Genomic DNA, 24,915 nt, shown 5'->3' on the forward strand with positions numbered 1-24,915 from the left:
CATGTGTTCTGAATTATACAAAAGTTTTAGATCTGTGTCCCCCTTATAATGACAACTGGCCTTGAAATTCCTTCAAAATTTTCATCTCTACTCTGGGTTTTAATAGCAGTGAAACACCTGGCAAGCAACATAACTTCTCAGAGCCTCAGTTTTCTCATTGAGAAATGGGGATGAGAATAGGATTTGGTTTTCAGAGCTCTCCCGAGGATTAAATGAGATAATTCGCATAAAGTGCTTTTTGAAGTGATTCTTACAGAATAAATGATCAAGGAAGGCTCATAGTAAATGTAGTGGTAGTTTTGTTGTGGTTTATTTCAAAACATTAGTTGGATTATTGCTCCCTCAGATCTGATATAGCTGCCTTATCTAAATCCACCAGTTTCAATATAAATCAGAACAGTGGTTGCCTATTGAGAGAAAGGGGTTGAGGATTGACTGTAATGAGGCATGAAGGAACTTTCTCAGGCGATGGAAATCTCTCTATTGGGGTGTTGGTTGTCAAATTTCATTGAATCATATCCTTAAGATTAACACCATTTCACTGCATATAAACTTTCAATTCAATTTTTAAAAATTAGCATCTTATGCTAATGACTGCCCTACTGACAAAACAAAGGCATCATTTCTTAGTGTTTAGGAGGTAAAGGACAGAAATTATTTTTGAGGCCATACAAACAGAGAAAACTGGTTTTTCTTCCCGGTCTAAGACTACAAAGTCCCAGAGATGGGAGAGCGGTAGAAAACAAATAAAGGAAATTAGAAGCAATGTAGTAGCTTCAAGCTCCATGCCAGCTTCCGTTCATCTAGGTTTACGGCAGAGGGAGAAGGCGATGAAGTGCCGATTGAAATCTGGGGGACCCAAGGATGAGACATGTGTACCACCTCTTGTCTGGCTTTTGAGAGTAGTATTCCCATATATGTCTCCTGTATCAGTGGACAGGGGTGTGTAGTGAAAAGGACAGGATGTTAATCTGGGTAAGGGGTCAGGGAGACTGCCTAGATCTCTAGACTCTCCCCTGTACATCTGAATGCCCCAGACTGGTCAAGGCAGAGAGGACAGTAACAATAGTAACGATACATTTGAAGGCCTACTGTGTTCCAAGTACTTTTCTAAGTGCTTTATATGTATTATCTCAGTTAATCCTCTCAGAAATCCTATGTAAGTAGGTACTATTATTATTCTCTTTTTACTGATTAAGAAAGTAAGGCCAGGATGGCAAAGAAGTTTGACCAAGTATAGTTAATAAGTGGTGAAACTTGGCAGCGTGTATGCAGATCCCTCTATCCTCCAACTTTTCTTTTACAAAATTGTCTTTGCTATTCTGAATCGTATTAGAATCAGCTTGTCCTTCTACCAAAAAAAGCCTGCCAGGATTAGGGTTGGATTGATTCTATAAATCAATTTAAAGAGAATTGGCATTGTAATAGTACTGAATTCATGAATATAGTGTATTTCTCCATTTGTTTATGTCTTCTTTAACTTCTCTGAAATTTTACACTATTTAAATTTTCAGTGTACAGGTCTTGCACATTTTTTGTTAAATTTATCCCTTAGTATTTCATATCTATTGATGTTATTATACTTTCTTTTACTTTTTCAATTTATTGCTACTATATAAAAATACAATAAATGTTCTTTATTGAGATATAATTCACATATACCATAAAATTTGCCCTTTTAAAGAATATAGCTAAAAAAAATACAGAATATAGCTCAGTGGTTTTAGTGTATTCACAAGGTTGTACAATCATCACCACTAATTCCATAACATCTTCATCACGGCAAAGAGAAACTCCTTATCCATTAACAGTTGTTCCCCATTTCCCCTTCTCCCAGGCCTGCAACCAATCATCTGCTTCTATTTCCATGGATATATCTGTAGAATTAATTTTTATGTATTGACCTTATATCATGAGTCCTTGATAAACTCACTTATGATTTCTAGAGTTTTTGTAGATTTCTCTGGATTTTCTACATATGTGTTCATGTTAACTGAGTGACTGAATATGTGATAGACCATATATGACAACAGAACTCTAACCCACAAACTCTGCAGCAACTGCTCTAAGAAGCAAAATAACAACCTCTGAAGCAATCAATCCAGAATGGTCAGAACTTGATCAGTGACTGTTTGTGTACTTTTTTAAAATTTTATTTTAAAGATTTATTTATTTATTTATTCAGGAGAGGCACAGAGGGAGAGAGAGGCACACAGGCAGAGGGAGAAGCAGGCTCCATGAAGGGAGCCCAACATGGGACTTGATTCCAGATCTCCGGGATTAGGCCCTGGGCTGAAGGCGGCGCTAAACCGCTGAGCCACCCAGGCTGCGCCTTGTTTCTTGAGACTACTTCTAACTCAAGACTAATCAGAAAAAGACAAACATGCTCCCCAAACCATCACATCAGATGCCACTTCTAGTTAATTCACCTCTAGCTTCCCTATGATAATAGCCTCCAATCTGTGCAGACTTGAAGCTTTCCCTTTTTTTTCACTATAAAGCTTTCCAGCCTCCCTATCTGACTTTGAGTCTCTGCCAAAGGCAAGTAGTAGTGGCTAATCTCCTATGACAAATTCTGAATAAATAGCCTATTTTCATTTGGGTGGTCTTCATTTCTGAATAACGAGTTTTACTTCATTCTTTCCAATCTGTGACCCTTTTATTTCTTTGCCTTGCCTTATTACTCTGGATAGGACCTCAAGTACAATGCTTTAAAAAAGTGGTGAAAGCAGACATCTTTAGCTTGTTCCTCATCTTAAAATATCAAAGTATTTTTAATGAAATTAAGCTGCTATAATATTAGACTTCTTTTGATCTATCTAAAAATGTGGAATAATAGTTTTCTTTTTTTTTAAGATTTTATTTATTTATTCATGAGAGACACACACAGAGAGAGAGAGAGAGAGAGGCAGAGACACAGGCAGAGGGAGAAGCAGGCTCCATGCAGGGAGCCCGATTTGGGACTTGATCCTGAGAGTCCAGGATCACACCCTGAGCCAAAGGCAGGTGCTAAACCGCTGAGCCACCCAGGGGTCCCTTAGTTTTATTTTTAAATATTGGAGTACCTGGGTGGTTCATATGGTTAAACATCTGCCTTTGGTTCAGCTCATGCTCCCTGGGTCTTGGTATCTAGCCCTGCATCTAGCTCCCTGCTCATCAGCGAGTCTGCTTCTCCCTCTGCCTCTGTCTCTGCCTCTTTAAATCTTAAAAAAAAAAAAGAGAGAGAGATTTTATTTATTCCCTTGGGAGAGAGAAAAGGAGTCAGGGGAGAGGCAGAGGGAGAAGCAGGCTCCATGCAGGGAGCCCGATGTGGGACCGGATCCCAGGACTCCAGGATCATACCCTGAGCCAAAGGCAGATGCCCAACCGCTGAACCACCCAGGTGTCCATAAATAAAATCTTTTAAAAATAAATAAATATCAATATATGCAGAATGTTAATAAATCTTTTATAACTCTTTAAACTTATGATGAAAAAGCTTAAATTTTTGTGCCTAAGATTGCGAATCTGAGAAACCACCAAGGAGCCAACACCGATGCAAGTACACGAGGGTTTATGTACAAGCTCGAGCTTGGGTCCAAGTATACCCAACACAGCGGAGCAGGGACTTGGACCCCAAGGTGGGTTCCACCTTAGTTTTATGGGCTGGTCTAGGGGATCTCCAGAAGGGGTGGAAGAATTTCTCAAGTTCTGTTTACATTCTGATATGGGGCTCTCAAGGGCATTAAGCTGTAAGCTGTTTTTTCCTGTAGCTGAAGCAAGGTAAATTTCAGCTCTTATTCACAGGGGCCTGAGATGGCTGTACTTGTGCTAACGCTGAACTTAAGGACCGGGATGAGCAAGGAGTTGTCTGCCATTATACACAATGAGGATGCAGAATCAGAAATTAAAGAGTTATTAAATATAAATAAAATTGCTCTATGCACACCTGAGATTGTGACTGAAATTTAAATTCACATTATGATTATAATAATTATTATGATAATTAAAGAGCAGGGAGCCTTCTAAGACAGATGCTGTGTTTTGAAAACCTCCAGCTGGGGGGAATTACAAATAAGAAAGAACTTTCCTTAATTGTCACAATCCCTTCTCTCCCTGGGCATCACCTTACTAACTAGAACTGAAGAATCATATTTGCAACGCTAATACCTGGCCCTGGGGAAGGCCCACAGCTATCCATCTGGTCTATTTACAATCTCTAACTTCCGAAACAAAGAGCTGCCCAAGCATCAGCAGAAGTTCCCAGGAACCAAAAAGCAAGGATCCCCCAAAAGAGAAGAGCAACCACTGCAGGCTGGCATCAACTTAGTTGGGAGTCCTGTCTGTCCACCCATCACAGAGAACCATCTGAAGAAATAGTCAGGGATTAGGCAGAAGAGGTGCCTGCCCATCATTTTCCCCCAGGAAAACATTACTTACCAAAACAAGGCACATTCTGCACACTTGGAGTCCTAGGTAGAGTCCCCCAACCCCAGGGAGCTAGAGTAGGGACTTAGAACAAAATCCAAGAAACCTCAGCTCCCCAGGGGATCCAGATCCTGGGACTACTCAAGTATGGAACTGGGCCAGAGGGGTTGTTGTTCAGTTTTAAACACCAATTCTTTTGGCATCTTAGTCCTTTCCCTGGTAGGAGGCATCCCAGACTGCACCTTTCTAGCCCTGATGAAAAGCAGGAATAAAAAGCGGGAGATGGGGAGCTGTACCCTCTAATTAATTCTGCATTGGAACTGGATTAGGTTGAGTAGAATGCAGACAACTGGGAGTTCATTACTGACAACAGAAATGGCACTGGAATTTGTCAGGACCAGAGCAAGATGGCCTTTTAAGTGAACTAGCCATACCAGCACTAACATAAAACTCAGTTAAATAAACAAATACTATGATACAAATAATTTCAGTTAAGTTCACAGGTTATAAGATCAATACATAAAAATCAATGCTTTTTCTATTTAGTAATGATGAACAATCTGAAAATGAAATAATTCCATTCACAATAGTATCAATAAGATAAAATGCTTAGGGAATAAATTTAGCAAAAGAAATGTAAGACTTGTACACTGAAAACTACAAAATACTGCTAAGAGAAATTAAAGAAGATTTAAATAAGTGGGAGATAAATTTCATGTTCACGGGATTGGAAGACTCAATCTTAAAATGGCAATTCTCCTCCAAACTGATCTATAGATTCGATACAATCCTATCAAAATCTCAGCTACCTTTTTTGCAGAAGCTGACAAGATGATCCTAAAATTCATATAAAAATTCAAAAAGGGGCACCTGGGTGGTTCAGTCAGTTAAGTATCTGCCTTTGGCTCAGGTCATGATCTCAGGGTCCTGGGATGGAGATCAGCATCAGGCTCCCTGTTCAGTGGGGAGCCTGCTTCTCCCTCTCCCTCTGGCCCTCCCCTTCACTTGTTTTGTCTCTCTCTCTCTCAAATAAATAAATCGATCTTCAAATAAGTAAAAATTCGAAATACCTAGCATAGTCAAAACAATTTTGAAAAAGAACAAAGTTGAAGGGTTTACAGCTCCCAATTTCAAAATGAATTATATATCTATGTAAATCAAGACAGTGTATGGTCATAAAGATAAACATATAGATAACCCACACTTAAGGAGATGGGGATTTGGGACGCCTGGGTGGTTCAGCAGTTGAGCATCTGCCTTCGGCTCAGGGTGTGATCCTGGAGTCTTGGGGGTCGAGTCCCACATCGGGCTCCCTGCATGGAGCCTGCTTCTGCCTCTGCCTCTCTCTGTGTGTTTCTCATGAATAAATAAATAAAATCTTAAAAAGGTGGGGGGGAGAAGGAGATTAGACTCTACTCTTAAAGAGGAATATTAAAGAATTTGTATCCATATTTTTAAACCACCACAGACCTTGGGTGATTTTTTTTTTAAGATTTATTTATTTATTCATGAGAGACACAGGCTGAGAGAGAGACAGGCAGTGACACAGGCAGAGGGAGAAGCAGGCTCCCCACAGGGAGCCTGATGTGGGACTCAGTCCTGGATCCCAGGATCATGACCTGAGCTGAAGGCAGGTGCCCAACCACCGAGTCACCCAGGCATCCCGACCTTGGGTGATCTGAGTGAGCACTATATCTGTGGAGTACTGAGGGACAGGCTATAGTGGGTTGAGAAGTCAATGTGAGGCTAGGAAATGGAGGCTGCTAATGTAGATCATTCTCTGGAAGTTTATAAAGAAGACTAAAGAAATGGGATGGAAGCCAGAGGAGAAAGTGGAGTGACAAAGTTTGGGTTGTGGTTGTTTTTAAGATGGGACAGACTTATTCATGTTTAAGATCATAGGAGGACAGAGATGGGAAGGAGTAGCAGGATATACAGGTAAGGGAAAGAACATGTGAGAGTGTAAGGTTTGAGGATGATGGGAGGGAACTGCATGCAGAGTATAGCTGTAGAACTCAGGCTTAGATGTGATGAGAAACAGCAAGAGGGGCAAGAGGAGAGGGTAGACGTGGTTGTGGGTGCATTTGGAGTTTGGCTTGGGGAGGATGAAGGAGTTCCCATCTGATGGTTTCAATTTTCTTTGTGTGAAAAACAGCAAGGTCTTCTGACAGTATGAAAGGAGATGGAATAGTCAGAAATTTAAGGAGAGTAGTAAATGTGACATAAATAACTGTAGAAGAGTGGGAAATCAAATTGATGAGAAAAATAGAGAATCACACAGAAGTGTTGAGGGAGGATATGATGTTGCTAATCATATTAGTCTGCTGGAATTATAAGGAAATCTCTTAAAAGGAAGAGCAAATGGTATCAGATTAAAAGAGCAAAGCATGGGGTACCTGGCTGGCTCAGTCAGTATAGCATACAATTCTTGATCTCAGGGTCATGAGTTCAATCCCCATGTTGGGGATGGAGCCTACTAAAAAAATAATAAATAAAAACACATAAACACATGTGTTAAAAAAAGAGAAAATCATAACCTCAAATTTCCAGAGGGGGGAAAAAACTGAAACAAAAGGGAAGAGCAACTTGAAGTTTCTCCAGCCTCAGAGCCAAGGGATATGGGGAAATAGGAATGAGACACAGGCAACAAATAACGTCATCCTCTGCAGCTTTTGTAAGCACCTGGCAGTAAGAGAAGTGAGTGTCAGTATAAGCACCTAAGCTAAAGAGGCAAGGCATTGCAGTGCCCATGGTAATAATATGGTTGTCCTCGGTTCTAGTTCTAGATATTAAAGAATATTCTACATTCAGCAGCAAGTCTGAATTCTTTCCTGAAATTACTGGCAACAAGATGTGATAAATAGATGTAGCACTCACATGTGGGCTAATAGGGAACTTCAAAAATTAAGATGAGTACCCAACCGAGAATGACAAAACATTTGAGGAATGTTTTAACATCAAAAATGAGAGACACCACATCCTACAAAAGAGAGAATTAACACCTAAGGAAATAGAATAGACCAAACAGAACATGCCTTAGTTCTTCTCTGAGCTAGGGAGAAGAAACTGGCTCAGTGTGCCTTACACCCAAGCCCCAGCTTCAAAATTCACAAGTCAAGAATTTGCCTCTTTGTATTCTTGTTCTATTGTGACAATCTCCCTTAAGGCCAAAGGATGACTCAGAGGCTAGTCATCTGAATAGAGAATTACATATTGGATAAAAACACATGGGTTTAAATATCAAAATATTTTCCCAGCACACCAAACAAAAGATTATGTTGTGTACATTACAATGTTAATGTAGCAAACAGTAGAATTCAAGATAGAAAGCACTAAAAGGAACACGTAGTGATATTTCATATCAATAAAAAAACAGTTAAAAAAACTATTGAATTTTTGTATATCTCACATCAGAACTTTTAAGTAAACAGAAAAATCTAATATAAATGTCAGACTTTTTAAAAAGATTTTATTTATTTATTCATGAGAGACACAGAGTGTGAGAGAGAGACAGAGACACAGGCAGAGGGAGAAGCAGGCTCCATGCAGGGAGCCTGACTTGGGATCCTGGGTCTCCAGGATCAAAACCTGGACCGAAGATGGCACCAAACCACTGAGCCACCCAGGCTGCCCAAATGTCAGACTTTTAAGTAAGGGGATGAATTTTCTCCCTTAATACCTAATGAAATGCGCAATAAATGGTATACACACATATTGTCAGCATTAGCCAAACTGGACTGGTGTGCAAGAAAATAACCAGAAGAGTCTGGAGTGAATAAAGAGGTCCAACTTAGCTTAGCCCCCAGGAGCATTACTAGTGAATTAATAAGATCCTGAAGATTCTTGCTAATGGCATCAAACCCAGAGTGATCAGAATCCTTATCATTTACCTCTTCTGACTAAAGAGTAGTACATATGGCTCCTGGAGAAGAATGGGGAAGGTAAACAATGGGACTGACTCACACACAAAAGAATAAAATTCAGAACAACCCACTGAACTGGGAGAATGTCCTAAAGAAGAAATCCAAATGGACAATAAACTTTGAAAAGATTGTTTTAAAGCCCACTACCAAAAGCCTCCAGGAACATATCGATAGGAAAGAAGATTAGATTTACCCTCCTGCAGCAAGGGACAAAGTACTCCAGAGGAACTGTAGAGGCCTTAGCAAGGGGACCTCAGAAAAGGCTTCTCATAGTATTGAGACTTGTGCTGGATTATTCCCAGAAAAGTTAAAGAAGTAGGGTCCAGTTATGGATTGAAGGTTGTCAGAAAGTTGGGGCAATTTAGTGGCTGTATATCTCAATAATTTTTATCTAGGAAGCATGAGGATTGAAGCAAGGCTAAAGCTGTCATTGGTAAAAGAGAAGCTGTGACTCAGTTTAGTCAGAAGTGGGGGATGTTATATGGTTTTTATGGTCTTTCTCTGTCTTGTTCCAGAAATGGTCACAGAGTGGTCTTGTGTACCTCTTATTTATATTCTAAGAAGTATTGTTTTGTTGAAGATTTTACTTATTTATTTGAGAGAGAGAGAGAGAATTTATTTATTTATTTATTTATTTGAGAGAGAATTTATTAGTTTCTGTGAGAAACAGAGCATGAATGAGGGAGAGGGCAGAAGGAGAGGGAGAAGCTGACTTCCCTCCTGAGCAGGGAGCCCAACCTGGGGGTTCCTTCCTAGGATCCTGGGATCATGACCTGAGCTAAAGGCAGACACTTAACTGACTAAGCGACTCAGGCACCTGTAAGAAGTATTGTTTATGTTTATTTGGAAACAACATGGCCTAGCTATTGGTTGCCAACAAGGAAGTTTTATACCTTCTCAAGAAAACCAACCTTCCTAGTAATAAGATAAATAAAAACCATATCAACAAATATCTTTTCTCATATATCAGATTGACAAAAATAAAAAAGTAATAATACCCAGTGCTAAAGGAAATATAAGGAAATAGTTTTTCTCATACATTATATAGTATGAATTGCTATAGTTTTTATTATTATTATTATTGTGGAAATTTCAAACACATATAAAAGAAGACAACGAGGGGATCCCTGGGTGGCTCAGTGGTTTAGCTGCCTGCCTTTGGCCCAGGATGTGATCCTGGAGTCCCGGGATCAAGTCCCACATCAGGCTCCCTGTGTGGATCCTGCTTCTCCCTCTGCCTGTGTCTCTGCCTCTCTCACTTTCTGTGTCTCTCATGAATAAATAAATAAAATTTAAAAAAAAGAAGACAATGGCATAATTATACCAACTTCAATCCACTTTTCTCCCTCCAGTACTTTTCTGAAGCAAATTATTTCATCCATAAGTATTTCAGTATGTATCTCACATCTAAAAAAGTCCCCCCATTCCTTAATTTAATGAAATATCTAGTGTTCAAATTTCCCATTGTCTTATAAATGTACTTCTTAATTTTATAGTTTACTTGAATTGAGATCCAAGTAAGGTCCACACACAGCTTTTTAAAGTAATATGGCATTATACATTAAAAACAAAAAATATAGGGGTGCCTGGGTAGCTGTCAATTAAGTGTCCAATTCTTGATGATTTCAGTTCAAGTCATGATCTCAATATGGTGAGATCAAGCCATACATCCGGCAAAAAAAAAAAAGCCTCACATCCGGCTCTGTGCTGGGTATGGAACCTGCTTAAGATTCTGTCTCTTTTCCTCTGCCCCTCCTCCCACCCTGTTCCCCCCAATCAAAAAACATTTTTTTAATTAAAAAAATATACATATATACATACCCTCTGATCTAGTGATCTTCATCCTAACAATCTAAGATCTATGAGAATATTTATTGTGGCATTGGTTGTAATAACAAAAAACTTAAGAACAGCTTAAAAGCCCATCAATGGAGGAACTCTCTATTGATGAATAAGGTGTGTATCTATACTATGGGTAACTATGTGGCTATTAAAAAAAATCAACTTTGATCTGTAGCTACTGATCTGGCAGGCTGCCCTGATGAATAAATAAACGATGTAACTGAGAAATATATTTAGTTTATGATCTCACGTCTGTATAAGCATATGACAACTCACAACCTCATATATATTTTATAAATTTATTTATATGTGTATACATGTATCTGTATATCTTTTCTACTAGGCTTACATGGTTATGGAGAAAAATACATGGGCTCACATACCTGTGCAAACACATTGGTTACATGACAGTGGTCAAGGGAAAGTGCATGACAGCAAAAGAAACAGTCAGCAAAACTAAAAGACAACCTACAGAATGGGAGAAGATATTTGCAAATGACATATCAGATAAAGGGCTAGTATCCAAGATCTATAAAGAACTTATTAAACTCAACAGCAAAGAAACAAACAATCCAATCATGAAATGGGCAAAAGACATGAACAGAAATCTCACAGAGGAAGACATAGACATGGCCAACAAGCACATGAGAAAATGCATCACTCACCATCAGGGAAATACAAATCAAAACCACAATGAGATACCACCTCACACCAGTGAGAATGGGGAAAATTAACAAGACAGGAAACAACAAATGTTGGAGAGGATGTGGAGAAAGGGGAACCCTCTTGTACTGTTGGTGGGAATGTGAACTGGTACAGCCACTCTGGAAAACTGTGTGGAGGTTCCTCAAAGAGTTAAAAATAGATCTACCCTATGACCCAGCAATTGCACTGCTGGGGATTTACCTCAAAGATACAGATGCAGTGAAACGCCGAGACACCTGCACCCCCATGTTTCTAGCAGCAATGTCCACAATAGCCAAACTGTGGAAGGAGCCTTGGTGTCCATCGACAGATGAATGGATAAAGAAGATGTGGTCTATATATACAATGGAATATTACTCAGCCATTAGAAACGACAAATACTCACCATTTGCTTTGACTTGGGGGGACCTGGAGGGTATTATGCTGAGTGAAATAAGTCAATCAGAGAAGGACAAACATTATATGTTCTCATTCATTTGGGGAATATAAAAAATAGTGAAAGGGAATAAAGGAGAAAGGAGAGAAAATGGGTGGGAAATATCAGTGAGGGTGATAGAACATGAGAAACTCCTAACTCTGGGAAACGAACAAGGAGTGGTGGAAAGGGAGGTGGGGGTGACTGAGTGACAGGCACTGAGGGAGGCACTTGATGGGATGAGCACTGGGTGTTATGCTATGTTGGCAAATTGAACTCTAATAAAAAGTATACAAAAATAAGGGGGAAAGCCCATGAAGTAAGAGAAAACAAGAATAAAAACAGACTAGCAAAATGGGAAAATATTTATGGTATATGTTAAATAAAATGCAGAAATCAAAACTCTACCCATAATATTGTTGCAAATATGTAAAACTGAATATGCATGTAGTGTAAAAAAGACAAAAAAATTTTATTTAAATGGTGAATTTCTACCTAGAATTTTTTTCAAAAGAAAATAACATTGGAAAAAGAAAAATAGATTACATTATTAATGTTATATGTGTGTGTATATATATTCATAATAATCAAATAAATGCATATTAGAACAAAAAATGAGAGCAAACCAATTTTTGTCTATTTAATTTTGTCTATCAAAAATATTAATGCAGAAAATGTTCACATAATTATGTTGTACAAATAGTGTTGATGTAGTTTTGGAATGTTGGTGAGGTCCAGAGCTGATGGCCAAGAAAGAATTATTGAAATATCTTTGGCGCATAAAAGGTGATTTTATGAAAGCACAAGGACAAGAGCTACTGCCTCGGGGTTGTGAGGAATGGCTGATTATATACTTGGGAGTTGGGGGCGGTAAGGAAAAAAGAGAGGTGTTCAAGGCTTTCATATGCTAAAGAAGATTTACAGGATCTTTACAGATTTACTGGGGGCCTTGCTATTGTCAAGCTAAGGTTGTTTTTCCTTCTAGTAAGGCACTAACATCAAGATAATTGGAGCATTCTGGAGGAATCTTAAACTCCTTCTATTACAAGTTCTTGTTAATGGGCTGCAGGTAATAAAGAAACTTAATTTTGTTTCCTTTCCCTTTTGTCTCTGTTTCCCACAACGTTCAAGGAAGGGAAAAGTGGTGTTAGGACTCCAGGAAATTGAGTTATGGGTCTCTGGAAGTTAGGCTATAGATAAGAATGCTTTTTCCTTGTAAATCACTAAAACATTGTTGAACTTATAAGGACTCCTGTCTTGTCTTGCAGGACTGTGATTTCTATTAGTTAACCATTTGTTTTTTTCCTTCCCCTAGTTTTAGGGAAGCCAGGAGTACCTGAGGTGAGGAATGTCCCACAGACCCCACATGGTGGGGGTGTTGGTTTGTGGGATGTCAGCTAATGCTTTGTCTTCAGCTTGCCTTCTGCTTCCTCATCAGTGTGACCTACTTCATTTCTTTCTTAACTTTGCAGATACCAAGGCAAACCTCATACTCAGTCAAAACTGCCCAAGCAATCCTGGGATGCCTAGTTTAATGCAGTGTCACCTCATAACCCCTATAAAACTAAAGTTGGCATTGTGGTCATTAATGCAATTTGTGGTCTGAATTGGTGTCCTAATCCAATTATTACTCCAACCAGAAATGTAAATTTCTTCGCTCTGTATTTTCTACTACACTAACCGCTAATGAACAAGTTGCTAGGTACAAAGACAAGATTTATGCAATTCATCCTCCCCCAAATCATTTCCTACATTATTCTAATTTAATGGATTGCTTTGTGCACAGGTTCTTTCGAACTCAGCTTGCACAGAAGGCCACCAGTCCTTGAGGTAAGCTGACTCAAGTCTCCCACGACTTCCTCCATTCAGTTTCAATTAATGAATTACCATAATGCCAAATGTTCCTTCAAACAGTATGCACCACTCAGACAATTGTAAACAGAAATGTAAAGTCAACATTAAAATTGCCTGGCCATACAAGGATTCAAAATGTGCTTATAACTATGTTTTAATACTATTATTCACTTGAAAATTACTTTTTTCTTTTTTCCCTTCTCACAGCATTTGCAGACTCCCAGGAGATCCAGGCACCAAATGGAGGAGATTTAGAATTTTAAGAAGCTTATTGATGAAAGCAGCTAGGATGATAACATCACCAATTAGCCTTTTAGTTCAATTTTAATTTAGAGCAGATTACCCTTTGCAATCATGAGCTCCTATTTAGTTCCTCTTTCTTTTCTCCCACTCCTCAACTTGGGCTCTTCTCCCACCAAACAATGCTACTTTGAAATTCTGACAAACGGGGCAGCCCGGGTGGCTCAGCGGTTTAGCGCCGCCTTCAGCCCAGGGTGGGTACCTGGGATCGAGTCCCTCGTCGGGCTCCCTGTGTGGGGCCTGTGTCTCCCCCTCTCTCTATGTGTCTCTATGAATAAATAAATAAATAAATTAAAAAAAAAAGAAATTTTGACAATCTGGCTTTTGAAAAATCAGCAATTTTACTTCTGTAATCTAACTTAAAGGGATGTTTGATTCAGATCACAAAAATGCAAGTACAAGAAGCCTGAAACTGCAGTATGATATTGTAAACATCCTAACTATTCATTATGAGGTAACTAGTTGAATAAATTATCCAAGCAGTGTAATACCTTGCTCAATAATACCTTATCTGTTCACACAAATTCTACTGATAGCTATTGAAAAAGATGTGCCTAGGAGGAAAAAACAGTGAATGTATACAAACAGCTTCAAGGAACAAAACTACAAACAGCCAATGAATATTTGAAAAGTATCTCAACTTCATTCATAATAAGTAGATGCAAATTAGAAAATAACTATTTTAATTTATTTGATTGGCAACAGCTTAAAAATTTGAGGTAGGAAACAAGCACTGAACACTTCTGTTGTAGTATTATTTGGTGCAACCTTTCTGGATGATGATTTGGCAATTTCTAGCAATGTGTGAAACACATACACCTTTAACCCAAGCCCCAGTGCTTAAAATTTTCTCTATGGATATGTGAGCAATCCTTGTTAAGATAAGTACAAATATGTTCTTGCAACATTATTGGTAATAGTAAAATCAAAACTGCATAATAAATCAACAAACAAGCAAAACCCTGGAAACAACCAAATATCCATCATTGGGAACTGGTTAAATAAATTGTGGCACATCCTAACAAATGACTTCCTTTACGCAGCTGTTAAAAAAATATATTTACCTTGTAGTTAAGGAATGATCCCCAAAATACATCAAATGAAAAAAGCAGAATAAATACTCTATGTGTGATCTTTTTTGTGTTAAAAACAAACAAAAAAGAGAAAATACATATATGTAAGTAATTTTGTATGCTTTGAAAGATTCACAAGAAAGTAATAAAGGCATTTGGCCTTAGAAAGACTGAGCTAGAAAACGGAGGGTTGCTTTAAACTTTCACTTTTTATTTTGTAACTTTTTGTAGCATGAATTTTTCTAATCCCATAGATGTGTTTCTTTTAGTTTTACAAACTGTTCAATATAGGATATCAAGGTTGAGAGAATGTGATACACTTTTTTGTTTGCTTCTTTGTGCTTTTCTATTAAATAAGAAGAAACATGTTGTACTATTTAAAAATATTGGGAAGCCTGGGTGGATCAGGGGTTTAGCGCCGCCTTCAACCCAGGGCGTGATCCTGGAGACCCCTGGATCAAGTCCCACACCGGGCTCCCTGCATGGAGCCTGCTTCTCCCTCTGCCTGTGTATCTGCCTCTCTCTCTGTGTGTCTCTCATGAATAAATAAATAAAATATTTTAAAAATAAAAATAAAAATATTATTATCAGCCAATAAAATGGATAATGTAGATCTATATTCACTGACATAGCAAACTGTAAGGATATATTTTTTTGAACTAAGAAAGCCAATTACAATACAATGTGCATAGTATGATCTTGTTTGTGTAAAATTGTGTGCACCTGTGAGTATTCACCATTCAGAGATGTTTAGAAAGATGTTATCAAAGTGATGATATGGTTACACATTCTGTTTTATAACAATTCTCAATTGCTTTAATTTTCTCAAAATGAGGATGTATCATCTTTAAACAGAGGATACAACAAAATTTTTATGAAGATTTTGACATCTACTTGATGTCTCAACAAATCAGAAACAGGAATAGAAATGAGGAAAGGATAAGAAAATTATATAAGTTATGTACAATGAGAGGCTGCCTACTAAAGCAGTCCAGTGGAAAAGCTAGGAGTGATCTGAAACTGGGAGATCACACCTGGAATCCAGCAGGAAGGACAGAGTGTTCTCTAAGGCATGGTAGAAACCTGAGCTGGCTAGCTGTAGCATAAACAAAAGTGTTCCTTAAGCACTGACCTTGCCATCTAATGAAAAAAAGAAAAATGAAAGAAAATCACAACCTTTGAAAAATGTATATCCACCAAAAAAAATCCCATTAATAAGGCAGAAAGCTCTACAGCTTAGAACATTTTTACTGCAAATGGCAGTTTCAAATTTCCATCTAAAGCAGACGTGCTCTTTGGATAAAGCTAAAAATATATGTTATTTTGCTAAGTTCGTATGGATACAAACAAATAGAAGAGCTCTAGAGGAGGAAACACAGAACCACTGAAGATGGGGAACTGGGATCAGGATGAAGGAGGTGGTCAAAGGAGCCTTTAACATTGTCCACAATGGTTTAATTTTTTGATAAAAGGAAAATATTCACATATTTCATTGTGGTAAAATACCCATAGAGTTTACTATTCTAAGCATTTTTTTTTTTACATAGGCTGCATGCCTAGCATGGAGCCCAGTGTAGGACTTGAACTCACAACCCTGAGATGAAGACCTGAGCTGAGACATAGTCAGACACTTAACTGACTGAGGCACCTAGGTGCCCCATAAACCATTTTTCAAAAGACTTTATTTGAGAGAGAGAGAGAACAAGCAGGTGCAGAGGGAGAGAAAGAAGCAGGGAGCCTGATGCAGGGCTCTATCCCAGGACCCAGGAATCATGACCTAAGCCAAATGCAGACACTTAACTGACTGAGCCACCCAGGTGCCCCTCTTAAACCATTTTTTAAAAGATTTTACTTATTTATTCAAGAGAGAGAGAGAGAGAGAGAGAGAGAGAGGCAGAGACACAGGCAGAGGGAGAAGCAGGCTCCATGCAGGGAGCCCAACGTGGGACTCGATCCCGGGACTCCAGGGTCCTGCCCTGGGCTGAAGGCAGCACTAAACCGCTGAGCCACTGGGGCTGCCCCAAACCATTTTTAACTGTAAAATACAATGGCATTAGGATATGGACACATTATCATGCAACTGTTACCACTATCCACTTCCAGAACTTTTTCATCTTCCGAACAGAAACTCTGTACCTATGAAATAATGCCCCATACTCCCTTCCCCTAGCCCCTGAAAACTCTATTTTCTATTTCTATGAATTTGCCTATTCTGGTTAGCTCATATAAGCAAAACCATACAATACTTGTCCTTTTGTGACTAGCTTGTTTTATTTAGCATGATTTCCTTGAGTTTCCTCCATGTTGCAGCAGATGTCATAATTTTCATACTTTTTAAGGCTGAATGGAATTCTAATTTGTTTATCCCTTCAACTATTGATGGACACATATTATTTCCACCTCTTCCCTATTTTGAATTACTTTGCTATGAAAATAGGTAGATAAGTATCTGTTTGCACCCCTGCTTTTAATGCTTTTGGGTAAAATACCCAGTAGAATTGCCAGATCATATGGTAATTCTATGTCTAACTTTCTGAGGAACTGCCAGACTGTTTTCCACAGCTGCAACATTTTACACTCCCACCACCAATGAGCAAGGGTTCCAATTTCTCCACATCCTCGCCAAAACTTGTTTTCCATTTTTTAAAATAACAGCCATCATAATAGGTGTGAAATGGTTTGATTTACATTTTCACGTATTTTTTTAAAAGATTTTATTTATTCATGAGAGACACAGAAAGACAGAGACATAGGCAGAGGGAGAAGCAAGCTCCATGCAAAGAGCCCGATGTGGGACTCAATCCTGGATTCCCTGAGCCAAAGGCAGACGCTCAACCGTTGAGCCACCCAGGGGTCCCACGTATTTTTTCATACGTAAGTTTTTATTTATTTTTATTTTTTTATTTTTTAAATTTTTATTTATTTATTCATGAGAGGCACAGAGAGAGAGAGAGAGGCAGAGACATAGGCAGAGGGAGAAGCAGGCTCCACGCAGGGAGCCCGACAGGGGACTAGATGCAGGGACTCCAGGATCACGCCTTGGGCCGAAGGCAGGCGCCAAACCGCTGAGCCACCCAGGGATCCCCTGAGATTTGTTTTCTTCATTCATAAACTAGGGCGGCTAAGCTCTCTGAGAAAGAAGCCATGTCTATCTTGCTCACTGTTTCATCCCCAGGTGCTAATAAGGTGCCTGGCACCCAGTAGGCACTCAATACTACAAGTTTCTCCTGACATCCAAAACTGGAGTGCTCCTGTGAAAGCTTTCATAAGTTGAAGTGATATAATAAAGCAAAGAAGTAATTACCATGAACTTAAATGGAATTTTCTGGGTGTTTCCAGACCGAAAAAATAGCCTCTCTTAGGTTTTTCCATTACCATAGCTCACATCTTGCTAATAGTTGACAAAATAAATAGAGTAAAGCACAGATGTTCACGGATACAGTTCAAAGCTACAGTGGCTTAATGCTGAGATGTTTAGGGTAGTTCCTGGGGATGGAGCTTGGCAGGGCCACTCTCACTGCTTGGGGTGCATGCTGCCTTTATAACAGCTGGCAGCAAACAAATGCTGAACACTATGTTTTTTGCCTTCTTTCACAAGAGTGAAAATCCTCTTCAAATTTATTTTGGTTAGCAAAAACAGATACTAATGTAGGTCTTCCATAAAAGCAAAGTGGTATATGTGAAACTTTCAAAAAGTGGGAGATACCTATACAGTATTCATTGGATGAATAAATGACTGCATTAGCCTTTCAGTTTATATGGGATTAATGTATGACTTAAGGGGAATAAGTCTATGAACTACCACCTTGAAATACACACACAAATATTATTCAGCCATAAAAAAGAAGGAAATCCTACTATTTGCAACAACATGGATGGACCTTGAGAGCATTATGCTAAGTAAAATAATTCAGAGAAAGACAAATACTCTATGATCTCACTTTTATGTGGAATCTAAAACATCAAACTTTTAGAAACATGGAGTAGGGTGGTGGTTGCCAGGTTTGGAGGGCAGGTGGTGGAAATGGGGAGTTTTTAATCAAACAGAACAAACTTTCAGTTTTAAGATGGATAAGAATAGTAAGTTCCAGGCATCTAATGTACACCATGATGATGATAGTTAATAATACTGTATTGTACTTAAAAGTTGCTTTGACAGTAGAGCTTTAATGTACTCACCATAACAAAAACAACAAAATGGTAATTATGTGAGGTAAAGGACACGTTGACTAACCTTATTGTGGTAAACATTTCACAATATATATGTATCAAAATATCACATTGTACACCTTAAACTTACACAATGTTATATCAACTATATCTCAATAAATCTGGAAAAAAATAAGATAAACCACCCAGAAAAAAAAAAAAAGAAAATAAAAATACACATACATACTAACCTTTGACTAAAACACCATCATTCTGGAAGCCTTGAGTAAACAGAGTATTTCAAGACAGAACCAGGATGACCAAGAAAATGTAAGTGACACTACTTACAGTTTTAAGAAAAGCAACTTCAGAGCCAGTATTCTTCCATCTGGATTGTCAAATAAGGACAAGGTACTTTTCAAGTGTACTCTTATTACACAACCAGGGTTATGTTTCCTGAATTTTAGGCAAGATGGCTGATGAAAAAGATATATACAATCAGAACATTTTTGTACTCCTAAAGTCCTATCGCTTTTTTTTTTTTTTTTTTAGATAAAGAGAGCGTGGACACAAGCTGGGGAGGGAAGGGCAGGAGATGGAGGGAGAGAGAACTTAAGCAGGCTCCATGCTTAGCATGGAGGCCAATGCAGGGCTTGCTCTCACGACCCTGAGATCATGGCCTGAGCCAAAATCAAGAGTTGGAAGCTTAACCAACTAAGCCACCCAAGCACCCCAGTCTTATTACTATTTTTATGCTTAAAAGTTAGTTACTAATATCATACATTCTGCAATAAAAGTAGAATTTTATTTTTTCCAATTAGTTCATATATCCATGAATAAATATTACTTATTGTAGATGGCAACCATCCATTACTTCTCCCTAGCTGAAGACTGGGCCATTCAACTTATTTCCACCCCATTCCCTTCCCACAATTTGAAAGTGCAGCAAACTACCTTTTCCCATTCCCCAAGCTGAGAACTTGTCTGAAAGTCACTGAACCACTGACTTAAACAAGTCCCTGATGTCCTTTGGGTGTGAAGGAAGGGGAGAAAAGAGTTAGTTGGCACTGAGATAGGGGTCATCAGGACGAAAGCTGCCTGCATTTCCATAACTTCTTGCTGGCACTCCCCAAGAAGCCCCTCCAGACAAGGATCCCCCACCAATAAAAGGCTATCTGTTAGATTGCCCCTGGCAAGCCCTGGTGGGGATATCTGGGAGAAAGACGTTGAGACTGATTTCTTCTAGGTTGGGAAGTACACAAGGGAGGCCCCAGAGAGCAACCATGTGCCCAGTCCAAGTAAGACTGCTGGCATCTGGACTCTGGACACACTGAAGAATTGTTACTGTAGTAGCAACAACCAACAGAAAGAGAGCAAACAACTCTTTCTGGATAGTCTTGCCGAGAACATTCTCTCTTCCTCCTCCTGATCCCTACTTGGGAAGAACAAGAGCCAAGGGGAGAGAAGACATTACCCACTAAAAGCTGTTGTAATCACAAGTCCACTTGCACCAGAAGAATGGGAAGAGCTATGAATAAAATATGAGAGTAAAGATTTAAAATGGCAAGCCTAAAACATTATACTTGGAAAGTTACTGAAAGTGACTTCATAGTTATGGGACCAGAGTAGGATATTCTTTTTCTAAAAATATTTTATTCATTTATTTATTTGAGAGAGAGAGAGTGGGGGGGGGGCACGGAGAGCCGAGGGGAAGGGAGAGGGACAAGTAGATCCCGCACTGAGTGTAGAGCCCCATGTGGGGCTAGATCCCAGGACCCTGAGATTCTGACCTGAGCCAAAATCAAGAGTTCGATGCTTAACCAACTGAGCTACCCAGGCACCCCTGGAGTTAGATATTCTTAAGGAAATTCACTGTCAGGGAGCAAGAGGATTTCTGGAGACAATGAAAATGGTTATCAGAGAAACAATGAAAGTGTTTCATATTTATATCTCACAAGTTAAGATTTCTCAAACTGGTTATTATCATAATTTATAATTATTTACTAGTTTATTGTTTGTCTTCCCCTCAAACTATAATCACCATAAACCAGAGGCCATGTGTAATTCTGTTCACTACTGTATCCCTTGAGTACAGCATATGTGCTCAACAAATAGTTAAATGAAGATTCCTTATCTTTTAAAGATACAAACTGAAATGTCTCTAGAATAAACAAAGTGATGTCTGGGATTTACTTTAAAATAATTCAGGAAGGTGGGATTGAGAGAGTGGGTGAGGATATAAGTGAAACAAGATTGATCATTCTTGAAGCTGGATGATGGGCACATGGGGTTCATTATAATCTCCTTTTTTCAACTTTTTAAAACTGTGGGAAAATCATAATTCACTTTCCTAATTTTAATTTTTTACTCATTATAATATGAAAACATTCAAATTTACATAAGTTAAATATCTATTTAACTACTATGTAGATTTGACAATGTTAACATTTTGATATATTTGATCTATCCATATTTATCCACCTACACATTTGTCTATCTTATTTTTGATGAATTTCAAAGTAACTTAGGACATCAGTACACTTCACCCTTTAACACTATAGCATACAAAATTTACCATGTCTTTTTTTAGGATAAAAAGTGAAATCATATATTTACTATATGTAAATATAACACATAATTTACAAATATATATATATCTTTATACTTAAAATTTGATAGTGTTATGTTTGTGTTCCCCTAAAATTCATATGTTAAAACTCTAACCCCCAATGTGATGGTATCAGATGATGGGGTTTTTGAGAAGTAATTAAGGTTAGATGAGACATGCAGATAGGGCCCTCATGCTGGAATTAGTGGCCTTATAAAGAAGAGAGCTCTCCCTCCCTCTTTTTCTCTTTTTCCCTTTCCCTCTCTCCCTTCTACTTTTTCTCTCTCTTTCCCTTCTCTCTCTCTCCCTCTTTCCTTTCCCCCCCTCCCTTCTTCCCATTTTCTCTTCCTTCCTTCTTTTTTCTCTCCTCCTTCTCTCTCTCTCCCCGCATGCACCCTCTGGAGAAAGACCACATAAGGATATAACAAGAAATCTGCAACCCAGAGAGAGAGGAACCAAATTGTCCAGCACCTTCATCTTGGACTTCCCAGCCTCCAGACTGTGAGAAAATAAATTTCTATTATTTAAGCAATCCAGACTATGTCAATTTGTTATGGCAACCTAAGCTAAGACCTATGTTAGTAGGAAGCCACTAAAAGGGGTTTGATCACATACTCTTTTTTTTTTTAAGATTTTATTTATTTATTCACGAGAGACACACACACACACAGAGAAAGAGAGAGAGAGGAGAGAGAGAGAAAAAGAGGCAGAGAGAGACACAGGCAGAGGGAGAAACAGGCTCCATGCAGGGAGGCCGACGCCGGACTCGATCCTGAGTCTCTAGGATCACTCCTTCGGCTGAAGGCAACACTAAACCACTGAGCCACCCAGGCTGCCCCTGATCACATACTCTTAAAGATCATTTTGCCTGAACGTGGAAAAAGAAATGAAAGAGGGCAAGAATAGGTTCAGGTAGCCTAGATAAGAGGCTGCTACGTAGACTGGGCCAGAGGTGATTTTAGCTTGCCTAAAGTCCTAATATTAGAAGCCTAAAGAAGTGAATGGGTGCAAAAAATATTTAGAAGATAAAGGAACAGGACTTGGTGACAAAGAGGTAGAAATCGAGCATAATGTTCAAATTTCTCACTTGAACAATTGCTGGCTAGTAGTACCACTACTCATTGAGATTGGGAACAAAGAAGAAGCAGGCTTTATTTTTTATTTTTCTTTTGAGGGGACAGTTCAGTTTTCGACATATTCAACTTGAGACACCTATAAGACTTGATACACATTTGGATATATATATCTGGAGCTCTGAGGACAGGGCGGAAGATAAACTTAGGGAGTTGTCGGCATGAAAATTATCATTTAAAGCCACAGGAATAGGGATCCCTGGGTGGCACAGCGGTTTAGCGCCTGCCTTTAGCCCAAGGTGCAATCCTGGAGACCCGGGATGGAGTCCCACGTCGGGCTCCCCGTGCATGGAGCCTGCTTCTCCCTCTGCCTATGTCACTGCCTCTATCTCTCTCTCTCTCTGTGTGACTATCATAAATAAATAAAAATTTTAAAAAAATAATAAAGCCACGGGAATAGTTGACATTGTGTATGGACAGGTGTGTGAAGGTAGCCTATGTGACCTCTCATAGGAGGTCAGCTCTCTGAGGAACATTAAGATTTAAGGAGTAGAAGAGCAGGAGCCATCCAAAGAGACTGAAAAAAAGTGGTAATAGAGGTGTAGAGTCATAGAAGCCTTGAGAAGATGGTGTTTCAAGAAGCAGGGAGTTAAATAAAATATTTAATAGCATTTGGTAAAGATAACTTTTTTAAAGATTTTATTTATTTTTAAAGATTTATTTATTTTTTCATGAGAGACACACAGAGAGAGGCAGAGACATAGGCAGAGAGAGAAGCAGGCTCCCTGCAGGGAGCCGGATGGGGGACTCCATCCCGGGTCTCCAGGATCAGGCCCTGGGCTAATGGCGGTGCTAAACCACTGAGCCAACCGGGCTGCCCCTGGTGAAGATAACTTAATGAATCCCTTCACATCAGGGATGATTTCAGCCATTAGACCAGAACTTCTGAAATCCATTGGCAGTAGACTCCTCGCCCACCAGACCAGTGGTTTCCAATGCGTGGTTTCCCCAGAAGAGCAGCATCAACATTACCTGGGAAATTTGTATTACCTCAGAAATACAAATTCAGAGCTCACATTTCCTACCCCAGATTTAGAAACTCTGGGGTGGGACCCAGAAATGTTTGAACAAGTCTTGGCGATTGTGATGGTCTCTAAAGTTTGAGAATCACTGCACTAAACAGTGCTTAGGTAGCACCTGATAATCATCCCTTCCAGAACCAATCCATCTTTGGATAAAAACATTTTCCCAGTGAATCTGTCGACACATATTACCAAGCTGCTGGAGCGTGAGCAACGGGATTTTGGTCAATAACCGCACATTTATTGTAACACAGAACTTAATTCGATTTTAATTGTTGGTACAGCTACAACCAGCCAACTACTTACCACTTCTATGAGGTATATCTTTTTTTTTTTTTTTGATCTTTATAAGTTTCCTCACTCATAACATGTCATTATTCCTGGCGTGTACCACCTCATGGCTTCTCTGTGCATTTTTTCAAGTATGTGATCCTGCTACCAACTGGACAAGCGTCTAAATCTCACAGCGTAAATTCCTGAGTGAGTCACAGATTGTTGGTGAAACTGCCAATTGGTACGATTTAGCAGCAGTAAATTGGCATCATTCATCAAAATAGCAGAAACATCACCTCTGACCCAGTAATTCCACTTCTAGGAATTTATCCTACAGACGTCCTGCACGTGTGCAGAGGGGAGTGGGGCCTCCGTGCCCCGCTGGGCCACAGGCCAGGCCACCTACCCTCAGCCAGCGCGGGCTCCTCCACAGGGTCCTTCCGAGGGCAGGCCCCTCCCCTCCAGGCCGCTCCCCGGCGCAGTCTGTGGACGCGGGCTCTGTCAGAGGCCTGTTCACACCTCGCTTCACACTTGGTCAGTTGGAAGCAGGTGAGGAAGCCCTCGCAGCCTCAGCGTCACGCACGCACCACCGCAACACCGGCCCAAGCCGGCTGCGACTTGCTTTTCTCACTCTCTTTTCCTTCCTCCCCAGGAAGGGAGGACCAGCGCCCTCGCCCCGCACAGCGCCCAGCGCCCGCAGCCCGCCGCCCGCCGCCCGCCGCCGGGGGGCAGGCTCGGGAGGGGCGGGGCGGGGCGGGGCCGGCCGGCGGGGGCGGGGCTCGGGGCGGGAAGGGGCGGGGCCGGCGGGGTGATGGCTCCGGTTGCCGCCACCGCCGCCACTGCCGCCGCCTCAGCAGCAGGAACCGAAGCCGCCGCCGCCGCCGCCGTCGCTGCCGCTGCCGCCTGGGTCGCCGGGCGCCCGCGCGCTGCCTTGGCCGGGGCCCGCAGCCATGGAGGACTTCATCGTGATCTCGGACGACAGCGGCTCCGAGAGCTCCGGGGGGGCCCGCTCGGGCAGGGCGCGGAGGCTCCGCCGGGCCCTGTCTCGGACCCCCGGCGCTCTGCCCCGCCGGACCGTGGTGAGTGAGCGAGCCGCCTCTAGCGAAGCCGCGCCGCGGCCGGAGCGTCGCCCCCCTCGGGCCGCGCATCTTCGCCTCCCGCTCCCCGCCCCCCGGCTTGGCCCGCTGTCCCGCGCGCCCCCGCCCCCCGCC

At 40.3% G+C, this 24,915-nt stretch overlaps 1 protein-coding gene across 2 annotated transcripts in view; it reads left to right on the plus strand.

The window, feature by feature from the left end:
* Nucleotides 1-24,527: 24,527 nt before the first annotated feature.
* The window catches only part of SIMC1 (SUMO interacting motifs containing 1), an 81,458-nt gene continuing 81,070 nt past the window's right edge, over nucleotides 24,528-24,915 (plus strand). For both annotated transcript variants that reach the window (XM_041750062.1, XM_041750063.1), the window contains exon 1: nucleotides 24,528-24,783. In XM_041750062.1, coding sequence (XP_041605996.1) covers nucleotides 24,655-24,783 — 129 coding nt within the window. In that variant the 5' untranslated portion in view covers nucleotides 24,528-24,654. The remainder of the gene's footprint in view (nucleotides 24,784-24,915) is intronic.

Source organism: Vulpes lagopus, chromosome 3 (assembly GCF_018345385.1).
Source record: "Vulpes lagopus strain Blue_001 chromosome 3, ASM1834538v1, whole genome shotgun sequence".
Taxonomy (NCBI): domain Eukaryota; kingdom Metazoa; phylum Chordata; class Mammalia; order Carnivora; family Canidae; genus Vulpes; species Vulpes lagopus.